The 12,941-nt window shown below is 34.4% G+C and overlaps 1 protein-coding gene across 1 annotated transcript; it reads right to left on the minus strand.

Moving 5' to 3' along the window:
* Positions 1–1,275: 1,275 nt before the first annotated feature.
* LOC119612448 (sodium-coupled monocarboxylate transporter 2) lies at positions 1,276–5,377 on the minus strand. The gene is given in 7 exon segments (XM_037968254.1): positions 1,276–1,922; positions 1,982–2,593; positions 2,693–2,833; positions 2,899–3,050; positions 3,135–3,202; positions 4,719–4,797; positions 4,799–5,377. Coding segments are annotated over 7 exon segments (1,758 nt in total). The 5' UTR covers positions 5,219–5,377; the 3' UTR covers positions 1,276–1,636.
* Between the last annotated feature and the right edge of the window lie 7,564 nt (positions 5,378–12,941).

A 12,941-nucleotide genomic window follows, 5' to 3' on the forward strand; every position in this document is an offset into this window, starting at 1 on the left:
CCATACAACTGAACACCCAGAGTAGGGCATCTTACTTTTTTAATTGGTTTTAATTATACCCTTCACCACTATAGTGGGGAGGGTATTATACGTTTGTGCTGATGTTTGTAACGCATAAAAATATTGGTCCTACACCCACCTTAAAGTATACCGGTCGACTCAGATTCTGATTCGATTAAGACATGTCCGTCCGTCCGTCTGTCCGGCTAGCTGGCTGGCTGTCCATGTAAACTTTGTCCTGTAGCCATACGAGCCACAAGGACGATGCCTATTGAAAATGGTTGAAATCGGTCCATTAGTTCACCTAGCCCCCATACAACCTTACCTTCCGATTTAGGGTTTTTAACTCATAACTACGTCAAATATACTACTATCTCACCAAAAATTGACACAACTAAGTTTTATATAGGCATAACTGTCCGTGCCAATTTTTATAATGATCGGCCGTCGTTTGACCCAAACCCCCATTTAAAAAATAACTTAAACGTCCAAAAATTTACTTATGACCATTAGTATCGCGATGAAATTCAGCATAACTAAACTTTATATAAAATTACATCCCTCCCAATCCCAATTTGTTGAGGATCGGCCTATATTTGAACCTAACTTCCTAGAAATTTAGTTTTTCATCAATAAATTGCTTAAATACATCGGAATTATCATATAGTCGGCCATGTCGGACTATACTTTCCTACTTGTTTTAAATCTACTACTTATTTGTTTAAAGAAATAATGGATCTAACAGATTTGGTACATAATTGTTCAAAGCCCTCATACTTATATGTTCCCTTTTCATAAATCCCTCTGATATACAAAAATCGTATATTGTTGTCGATATTCTGATAAGATTGGATATAAATGGTTTCACGATCACGGTTCTCACGATCTATTATAGGATTCAGCCCTGAGGTTTATTTTAAACTCCAGTTAATTACGCAATACTCTTCTAAACCTGTTGATATACATACATATTGATATGTTAATACGATAATTAAATGAGTAAATCATTATTACTGTTGGTTTATGTTGTTAATCCATTTTACATATCAGCTGACGATGTGCAACTTCTATGCACGTGTAGACTTTAATGTAATATTTTCATTTTAAAATGAAACGCCTTCATTCTTTTATTGTTTCTTTTTTATTATATTCTAAAAATTATTATCTTTAAAAATGTTTTAAACATATTTCTTTTATTGCATCTACTAAGTACATAAAGATTTATTAAAGAACTTTTCCTTACTCACATTTTTAAATTAATTAAATATTCGCACATTTTTATTAACAAGTTCTTTATCTAATTTGTTTCTAGTTTATTTGCACGACATTATAAACAATTTAGAAATTAACTTAAATAAATAATAGAGAAACAAATTAAGTTCAAAGATGTGTTTATCTTACGAGGAACTTACTAATCGTGTAACGCCTTAAACTAATAAATCTTAATTATTTAAGGGAAAACCTGAGATAAGTAATACAATAGTTGTTAAGAATCACAAATCTTAATTGTATCTATAATAGAGTGGGGCATTTAATAATGTACACAGTACATAATAGCCCTTTTCCTTTAGCTTAGTAGTAATAAAATGTATTTCCTTAGTATCACTCTTAATATGAATAGATCCTAAATTCGTTTTTATGACTTATAGGGGGGTTTGGAAGTAATGATTTCTGGCAACTCCTCCTCCACCTGGGCCAATTCATAATTAACAAATGGTTGAATAAGGGGTGACAGTAATTTAACATCAAATTTGGCTCCTTTTTCGGGAGTTAATATATAACTGAAGGGTACACCAACTCCAAAGACAATTAAGGTACCCAGTACCACATACCAGTTAAAAGACATATCCAATATATTAAAAGCTTTATCTGTTAGGTCTGTTGTTTCCAAGGCCGTATTAACCAAAGGAGAAGTATTGCTGCTAAAAAGGTAAAATAAATTTAATATTTTTATAGTTAAGGAATTCCTTATCACACTTACAGTGTTATATTCAAATCAGGACAATATTCCACCGAACTGGGTAAGGCTTTATAATGTAAACGACCTTGAGCCGCTACTACAATAATCAACATAGCCAACATACTGGAGACAACCGCATAAAAGGCGGCCTTACCATGAGCCTTGGGCACCAACATACCCATCATAAATACTCCGAAAACAGCACCAAAAGTAACACCACCAATCGAATAGACCATTTGCAAAATCGAGGTGAATTTTTCGACTATAACACCCGCCAGAATACAATATATGCCAGTGAATAGGACCAATGCCTTCATAATTAAATTGGCACGTCTTTCGGTATGTTTGATTCTAGGTTTAATATAATCGAAATAAACAATACCAGCGAGAGAATTCATACTAGCCGACATGGTACTTAAAGCAGCACTGAAGACACAGGATATAAATACTCCAGGCATACCTTTCAGATGACCCACTACGTCTTGCACAAAGAAGGGCATTAATTTATCGGCCTTCTCCACAAAACCGGCAGCTAGAGGATCACAATCATGATAACGGGCATACATAACAATACCGGTTATACAATTAAAGGCCATGATTAAAACGAAACCAAAACCGAATATTATCAGGGAACTAAAAGTAGAGAAACAAGATATTTATTATCGATTCACAATTTTACCTATCCCCTTATAGTATAAAAATACATATACATATGTAGTTCAAAATACTTACTGTCTGGCATGTTTAAGTGTTGGCAACGAAACAATTCTCTGTACACAACTTTGATTCAGACCCACATAAGAAGTCCACATTACTGTGGAACTAATAAAACAATTCCAAAATGTCGAGCGAGTAGTAGCATCGAATGCAAAACTATAGAATAGAAAAACATTACAATTAATACGAGGTTTGTAAAAAATATATTTCTAAAAACTTACTTAACATCTAATCTACCACCTTCTGCAGCTATACGAAAGACCTCACCAAAACCACCAACTTTATAAGCACCCAAAATACCCACCAATACCACAGAAACGACCATAATAGCAGCCTGTACAACATCGGTCCAAACGACAGCTTTAATGCCACCCTATTGATGTTAAAAGGGTTTAATTAGGATTTTTGAAAATCAGTTTAGGATTTCAAGAAATTTATGGGGTGAAATCGTACTTACAAACATTGTATAAAACACACAGATGGAACAGACAATGCCATTAATCAAGTGAATGTTGATACCGGTAACTGTAAGAGAAGAAGAAGGAGAATTTCAATGAATAATGCAATTTCAAGATGTTTTGAAATGATTTCGATTTAGATCTATTAAAATGTCTCTTTGGTTTTGACTTTGATCTAAAATCAAAATCTTTGTCTCTTTGCAAAAGACTTTGATTTATGACATCGGGGGGGTAGAAGAGAAGAAAGATCTAGGGAGCATATAGTTATCGAGCCATCCCACAATCTATCTAGCGATCGATCGATCGAGAGCGATCAGCGAGCGAGCGAGCGAGCGAGCGAGCGAGCGAGCGAGCGAGCGAGCGAGCGAGCGAGCGAGCGAGCGAGCGAGCGAGCGAGCGAGCGAGCGAGCGAGCGAGCGAGCGAGCGAGCGAGCGAGCGAGCGAGGAGCGAGCGAGCGAGCGAGCGAGCGAGCGAGCGAGCGAGCGAGCGAGCGAGCGAGCGAGCGAGCGAGCGAGCGAGCGAGCGAGCGAGCGAGCGAGCAGCGAGCGAGCGAGCGAGCGAGCGAGCGAGCGAGCGAGCGAGCGAGCGAGCGAGCGAGCGAGCGAGCGAGCTAGCGAGCGAGCGAGCGAGCGAGCGAGCGAGCGAGCGAGCGAGCGAGCGAGCGAGCGAGGCGAGCGAGCGAGCGAGCGAGCGAGCGAGCGAGCGAGCGAGCGAGCGAGCGAGCGAGAGAGCGAGCGAGCGAGCGAGCGAGCGAGCGAGCGAGCGAGCGAGCGAGCGAGCGAGCGAGCGAGCGAGCGAGCGAGCGAGCGAGCGAGCGAGCGAGCGAGCGAGCGAGCGAGCGAGCGAGCGAGCGAGCGAGCGAGCGAGCGAGCGAGCGAGCGAGCGAGCGAGCGAGCGAGCGAGCGAGCGAGCGGAGCGAGCGAGCGAGCGAGGAGCGAGCGAGCGAGCGAGCGAGCGAGCGAGCGAGCGAGCGAGCGAGCGAGCGAGCGAGCGAGCGAGCGAGCGAGCGAGCGAGCGAGCGAGCGAGCGAGGAGCTAGCGAGCGAGCGAGCGAGCGAGCGAGCGAGCGAGCGAGCGAGCGAGCGAGCGAGCGAGCGAGCGAGCGAGCGAGCGAGCGAGCTAGCGAGCGAGCGAGCGAGCTAGCGAGCGAGCGAGCGAGCGAGCGAGCGAGGAGCGAGCGAGCGAGCGAGCGAGCGAGCGAGCGAGCGAGGAGCGAGCGAGCGAGCGAGCGAGCGAGCTAGCGAGCGAGCGAGAGCGAGCGAGCGAGCGAGCGAGCGAGCGAGCTAGCGAGCGAGCTAGCGAGCGAGCGAGCGAGCGAGCGAGCTAGCGAGCGAGCGAGCGAGCGAGCGAGCGAGCGAGCTAGCGAGCTAGCTAGCGAGCAGCGATCTAGCTATCTATCTATCTAATCTATCTATCTATCTATCTATCTATCTATCTATCTATCTATCTATCTATCTATCTATCTATCTATCTATCTATCTATCTATCTATCTATCTATCTATCTATCTATCAGAAATCTAGATCTAGGAAAGAATGGGATCATAAAACTTTATATGTGGGTGCTAATCCAAAACTCGTCTACTTACCTTGAGCAAAGCTAAAGCGGGTATAAAAATAAAAACTGGTAACATAAAGAATAATGTCACCATGAAAGCCACCGTTTAAAAGTTCTCGAGTTTTACGATTGAAACGCAATTCTAAATATTCGTAACAATTAGAAATGCCATTATTATAGAAAACTGGTATAATCATCCAACAAAGCATGGGTATTGTCACAACCGTTGAGACCACATTGAAAACCCAATTAATACCATACGAATACATTTCCGCCGGTATAGTCATAATAGAAATACCCGACAGTTGACTGGCCACCAAAGAAATAGCAATGGGTAATGTTTTCATTTGTTTACCGCCATGTAAATATTCCTCGGTGGTTTCTTCACCTTTCGAAAAGAAACCGAAATAAACACCGATGGCGGCGGAAATACATAACATAAAAACGAACACGGTATAATCGAATGTATTAAAGGTGAATTGTGTAATGTCACTAAGGACCGAGCCGGTAGCATTTAAAAGCGACATTTTGACAATGACAAAGTGTAAAATTAAAATATTTCTTAAGTTATTATTTCATGGATTTAATTTAATTTAGTTTTTCGAAAATCCTTATTTTCGTTTTATTTTGTTTTTCACTCCCGAAACGTCCGAATAGGTTAATCTCGTTGAACTGTTTTAAATAAAATCTCGCTAAATCAGTTGATTTTATAAAATTTTGTCGTGTTTATAATGAGTTTATATTTTCTTTTATTTTACTTTTTATCAGTAATGATTTTGCTTAAATTATATTCTAAAACGGGTCCGTTTTAAAATACTGCTTCTTGAATAAATCGATGTTTGTAAAAAATTACCTGTATGTGTCTCGTTTATTTTTTATCTTTATTGGGTCATAATTACTATTCTAAAGTCAAATTTCTTTAAAGAACGTTTAATAGATAAAAATCTTGTTTAAGATTATTTATTATTCGTGTTGTGGGAGTACTTTTCTTTGGGAGATTATATTTTGTTCGTAAATAAGTACTTACTGCTAATATGTGTTTCTTTTTAATTCCTTGTACTGAAAATAATACGAAGACGTCCAAAAGATAATAAATTCCAAACATACACTGGGGAAAATGAATCTATTTATAATACCTTAGTGAAAAAGAAATGTGGGAACCTCAGGACGAAACCCAGAACACTGGTATATAGGAGCAGCGACATTCGTATATTTCGATTCAAGCCTTGAATTCGCTAATTTACAAACGAAAAAGCGATTACTTTTGCTTGTTGGTATACAAAATTTATAAAAAAAATACTAACAATTTTCTCTCAGTGTGCTTAAACATATTTAATACTTATGTTTAAAATTAATAAAAATATAAAAACAAATAATAATGCTTAACAGGTATTAACTTATCTCCGTTGGGATTATAGAATTTATTTAAGCTTTAAAATTTCGCACAAGAGTGTTACGGAAGTGTATTAAACGTTATTTGTTTAAATGACATTCATTAATATTTTTGCGATAAATTCATGGAATATTTTTATTTTCTTTTGGCAGAGTTAATTGCACTCAAATTTGTGCTAAATATAGTCAAGGGTATTTGAAGTATTTTGATAGAGTCAAGTAATCCTCAGCAAATCAATTGAACTTTGGAAACACATAGATAGAGATAGATAGATAGATAGATAGATAGATAGATAGATAGATAGATAGATAGATAGATAGATAGATAGATAGATAGATAGATAGATAGATAGATAGATAGATAGATAGATAGATAGATAGATAGATAGATAGATAGATAGATAGAGATAGATAGATAGATAGATAGATAGATAGATAGATAGATAGATAGATAGATAGATAGATAGATAGATAGATAGATAGATAGATAGATAGATAGATAGATAGATAGATAGATAGATAGATAGATAGATAGATAGATAGATAGATAGATAGATAGATAGATAGATAGATAGATAGATAGATAGATAGATAGATAGATAGATAGATAGATAGATAGATAGATAGATAGATAGATAGATAGATAGATAGATAGATAGTAGATAGATAGATAGATAGATAGATAGATAGATAGATAGATAGATAGATAGATAGATAGATAGATAGATAGATAGATAGATAGATAGATAGATAGATAGATAGATAGATAGATAGATAGATAGATAGATAGATAGATAGATAGATAGATAGATAGATAGATAGATAGATAGATAGATAGATAGATAGATAGATAGATAGATAGATAGATAGATAGATAGATAGATAGATAGATAGATAGATAGATAGATAGATAGATAGATAGATAGATAGATAGATAGATAGATAGATAGATAGATAGATTAGATAGATAGATAGATAGATAGATAGATAGATAGATAGATAGATAGATAATAGATAGATAGAGGCAATACTCTCTTTCCTTAAATTAAGTAACAAGAAGTTCGATTTTTTAAATATTTACAGTTTGTAAACTATATCCATTTAATGATGTTCCATAAATTGCCAAAACGAAATAGTTCTTCAAATGTAAAAAACCTTGACCTCATTTATATATAATGTTATAATTGTTCAACGTATAAGATATTTACAATTGTATCATTATTATGTATTAATTTTAATTGTAATTAAATGAAAAATTTTTAAATTGTTGCATTACAGATCTAAATTAATTGGAAATAATGATGACACTTTTCAAACTACTTACTCACCACATACCCACTTACATTGCAAGATACATTCGTATATACATTTAAACATACATACACACTTACATTGTATTTGACAACCTTAAGATACGAAAATCCTTTCACTTTTTCGATTTCAAAAACTGCATTTTGAGAATAGGTTTGTATGTAACTGCAACATGTACATATGTATGTTTAAACAGAGTCCATCCTCATACAATCGATATTGTACATAAATATTTACAACATTTACACCAACCAATTGAGTTTAATTTAAAACTGGCATACGAACGTATAACTACAGGTGATGAGCAGACAACTTTTAAACCACGATGACGGCAACAAAATCAAGTAACCACAAAAACAGTAGCAAGAAACAACACTTCCAAGTAAATACGAATAAATATTAAACCAAAAAAAAAAAGTAGAAAAAAATCATCGAACATTTGTAAGACCCAGCGAGTCTTAAGAAACAGCTGCACTTAAAGTCATTACGATGACTGTGGACTGGCCGACCACTTAGTTACTCACATTATTATGCGTACGATTCAATGCGATGGATGATGATATTGCATTAAGCTGCAATACCAAAAGCCTAATGCATACGTTTGCAATTGTCTATAGAAGATGCCAAATGATAAATTGTTCATATAAATACTAGATACGTACTTACATTTGTTTGTAATATACATACATATGTATGTACATTTGTATGAACATAAATGTAGTTAGTCATAAAAGATGGATGGTCTGAATATCGAGTCGGACATGTGTGCGTCTTTGCAATTGCCTCACAAATAATTAAAACGTATTACAACTTTTCATTCAACTCTTCAAAAAAAAAAAAAATGAAATTGTTTTAGATTATGTCATAATTTGGTTCATAAACATTAGCTAAAAAGTTTGTAGGCCAGGCCTTTAAAATTATCATTATCTTTATTATCATTGTATTCTTTTAAAACATCATTATCTTCATCATCATTGTTTGACGTCATTAACATTATCATATTGTTTTGAGTATAATAATACATTTTTCAGCCTTATTCTATATAATGTAGAGATTTTTTCTATTGAATCCATTGCCTTTAGATTTCCTTGTCCCTTGTTCCACGCTTTCTCCACATTCGTTCGGCTGATATTTCAAATATGTATAAGGCAGAGGAGATCTTGACAACTATTCTACGGCGACCTGCAAATAACAGAAAACATTTTCTTTTTCCATGGTATCACCAGTAGAAGAAACTGTTCCAAAGATACTTATAATATTTGTGACATCTTTTAAGTGACACCGGTGGCGATATGATCTATATTCATCATCGTTAGGATCACTCAAGCCCTTGTCTATCACATTTTCATCTATGCGAGAATGAGACATCTGATCATTCTTAAGAGATAACTTAACTTATAACTATTCAAAATCTTGTATGGGGCAGATTAACTGCTATACATAGACGAAGCTAACTAGTATTTCTGTTCTCTGCTGCACATAAATTTAATATTCTCTCGATACTTTAAGTTTAAGTTCTTTTTTGAATTCATCGCTTTTTAAGATCAGTTCTACTATTATGAACGTTGGTAGTGGATGACATTGTATAATTGAGAGCAAAATGAAGCAAGAAAAAACCAATAATGTCAACATTCTTATTTGGTCATCAAATGTTATTGAACATTCAAAATTGCATAATAATGAACTGATGCTATTGAAATATATTTAGGTTTTTTTAGGCAACACTGATTATGTTACATCGTTTGTAACGCTGTGAAATATGGGTAGTGATTGGGATTTTGTATATCTTCTCGAACTCCTTATTGCGTCTCTTATATACTTAAATATATCTCGTCATTCAATACAAGTTAGGAAGACTATAACGTTAGCTGTTCAAGAATTTTTTTTGGTGGTCGATCTACTCAATCGAAAAAGGACGTTCATTCAAGAGACAACCTCAAATAAAGAACTTGAGCATGTATTAGCTCTACTAAGGTCAGTAGATAAAATGTATTCCGGTAGTTACTCAATCCTCCAGTTCCCCGAGTAGCTCGATATTATTATTGATCCTAAAATACCACTGCACTGAAATGTTTAAGGCACTTGCTAATATTTTGCATTAAAAAAGGTTCATACATTTTACCGAAATTTATGCGTGTTTCTTATACAAATTTTCCCTCATTAATAAAATATTTAATAAGTAGTATTATTTTCAATAGTTCTTATAAATAACTGTGAAACAGCCTCAATTTCACAGATTATCATTGTTTTGGCTCTATCTCTTATAGTTTCCAAGATAAATGGACTTTTATGTTTTCACCCAAAAATCGATTTTCTATGAGAAATGGAAGTGATCACAGATTATCATTGTTTTGGCCCTATCTCTTATAGTTTCCAAGATAAATGCACTTTTATGTTTTCACTGAAAAATCGATTTTCTATGTGAAATGGAAGTGATCACAGATTATCATTGTTTTGGCTCTATCTCTTATAGTTTCCAAGATAAATGGACTTTTATGTTTTCAACCAAAAAACCGATTTTCTATGGGAAATGGAAGTGATCACAGATTATCGTTGTTTTGGCTCTATCTCTTATAGTTTCCAAGATAAATGGACTTTTATGTTTTCACCCAAAAAATCGATTTCCTATGTGAAATGGAAGTGATCACAGATTATCATTGTTTTGGCTCTATCTCTTATAGTTTCCAAGATAAATGGACTTTTATGTTTTCACCCAAAAAATCGATTTTCTATGTGAAATGGAAGTGATCACAGATTATCATTGTTTTGGCTATATCTCTTATAGTTTCCAAGATAAATGGACTTTTATGTTTTCACTCAAAAAATCGATTTTCTATGTGAAATGGAAGTGATCACAGATTATCATTGTTCTGGCTCTATCTCTTATAGTTTCCAAGATAAATGCACTTTTATGTTTTCACTGAAAAAGGCGATTTTTTATGGGAAATGGAAGTGATAACAGATTATCATTGTTTTGGCTCTATCTCTTATAGTTTCCAAGATAAATGGACTTTTATGTTTTCATGGGAAATGGAAGTGATCACAGATTATTATTGTTTTGGCTCTATCTCTTACAGTTTCCAAGATAAATGGACTTTTATGTTTTTACTCAAAAAATCAATTTTTTATGGGAAATGGAAGTGATCACAGATTGACTTTTATGTTTTTACTCAAAAAATTGATTTTCTATGAGAAATGGAAGTGATCACAGATTATCATTGTTTTGGCGCTATCTCTCATAGTTTCCAAAATAAATGGACTTTTATGTTTTCACCCAAAAAATCGATTTTCTATGTGAAATGGAAGTGATCACAGATTATCATTGTTTTGGCTCTATTTCTTATAGTTTCCAAGATAAATGGACTTTTATGTTTTCACCCAAAAAATCGATTTTCTATGGGAAATGGAAGTGATCACAGATTATCATTGTTTTGGCTCTATCTCTCATAGTTTCCAAAATAAATGGACTTTTATGTTTTCACCCAAAAAATCGATTTTCTATGAGAAATGGAAGTGATCACAGATTATCATTGTTTTGGCGCTATCTCTCATAGTTTCCAAAATAAATGGACTTTTATGTTTTCACCCAAAAAATCGATTTTCTATGTGAAATGGAAGTGATCACAGATTATTATTGTTTTGGCTCTATCTCTTATAGTTTCCAAGATAAATGCACTTTTATGTTTTCACTGAAAAAATCGATTTTCTATGTGAAATGGAAGTGATCACATATTATCATTGTTTTGGCTCTATCTCTTATAGTTTCCAATATAAATGGACTTTTATGTTTTCACTCAAAATATCGATTTTTTATGGGAAATGGAAGTGATCACAGATTATCATTGTTTTGGCTCTATCTCTTATAGTTTATAAGATAAATGGCCTTTTATGTTTTCACTCAAAAAATCCATTTTCTATGTGAAATGGAAGTGATCACAGATTATCATTGTTTTGGCTCTATCTCTTATAGTTTCCAAGATAAATGGACTTTTATGTTTTCACCAAAAAATCGATTTTCTATGAGAAATAGAAGTGATCACAGATTATCATTGTTTTGGCCCTATCTCTTATGGTTTCCAAGATAAATGGACTTTTATGTTTTCACTCAAAAAATCGATTTTCTAATGGAAATGGAAGTATTCACAGATTATTATTGTTTTGGCTCTATCTCTTCTAGTTTCCATGTTTTTTTTTATGTTTTCACCCAAAAATCGATTTTCTATGGGAAATGGAAGTGATCACAGATTATCATTGTTTTGGCCCTATCTCTTATGGTTTCCAAGATAAATGGATTTTATGTTTTCACTCAAAAAATCAATTTTCTATGGGAAATGGAAGTGATCACAGATTATTATTGTTTTGGCTCTATCTCTTATAGTTTCCAAGATAAATGGACTTTTATGTTTTCACTCAAAAAATTTATTTTCAATGGGAAATGGAAGTGATCACAGATTATCATTGTTTTGGCCCTATCTCTTATAGTTTCCAAGATAAATGGACTTTTATGTTTTCACTCAAAAAATCGATTTTCTATGTGAAATGGAAGTGATCACAGATTATCATTGTTTTGGCCCTATCTCTTATAGTTTCCAAGATAAATGGACTTTTATGTTTTCACTCAAAAAATCGATTTTCTATGGGAAATGGAAGTGATCACAGATTATCATTGTTTTGGCTCTATCTCTTATGGTTTCCAAGATAAATGGACTTTTATGATTTCACCAAAAAAATCGATTTTCTATGAGAAATAGAAGTGATCACAGATTATCATTATTTTGGCCCTATCTCTTATAGTTTCCTAAATAAATGGACTTTTATGTTTTCACTCAAAAAATCGATTTTCTATGAGAAATGGAAGTGATCACAGATTATTATTGTTTTGGCTCTATCTCTTATAGTTTATAAGATAAATGGCCTTTTATGTTTTCACTCAAAAAATCCATTTTCTATGTGAAATGGAAGTGATCAGAGATTATCATTGTTTTGGCTCTATCTCTTATAGTTTCCAAGATAAATGGACTTTTATGTTTTCACCAAAAAAATCTATTTTCTATGTGAAATGGAAGTGATCACAGATTATCATTGTTTTGGCCCTATCTCTTATGGTTTCCAAGATAAATGGATTTTATGTTTTCACTCAAAAAATCAATTTTCTATGGGAAATGGAAGTGATCACAGATTATTATTGTTTTGGCTCTATCTCTTATAGTTTCCAAGATAAATGGACTTTTATGTTTTCACTCAAAAAATTTATTTTCAATGGGAAATGGAAGTGATCACAGATTATCATTGTTTTGGCCCTATCTCTTATAGTTTCCAAGATAAATGGACTTTTATGTTTTCACTCAAAAAATCGATTTTCTATGTGAAATGGAAGTGATCACAGATTATCATTGTTTTGGCCCTATCTCTTATAGTTTCCAAGATAAATGGACTTTTATGTTTTCACTCAAAAAATCGATTTTCTATGGGAAATGGAAGTGATCACAGATTATCATTGTTTTGGCTCTATCTCTTATGGTTTCCAAGATAAATGGACTTTTATGT

Source organism: Lucilia sericata, unplaced genomic scaffold (assembly GCF_015586225.1).
Source record: "Lucilia sericata isolate MDLA Ls3-8-SP2 unplaced genomic scaffold, ASM1558622v1 Contig001691F_arrow, whole genome shotgun sequence".
NCBI lineage: Eukaryota > Metazoa > Arthropoda > Insecta > Diptera > Calliphoridae > Lucilia > Lucilia sericata.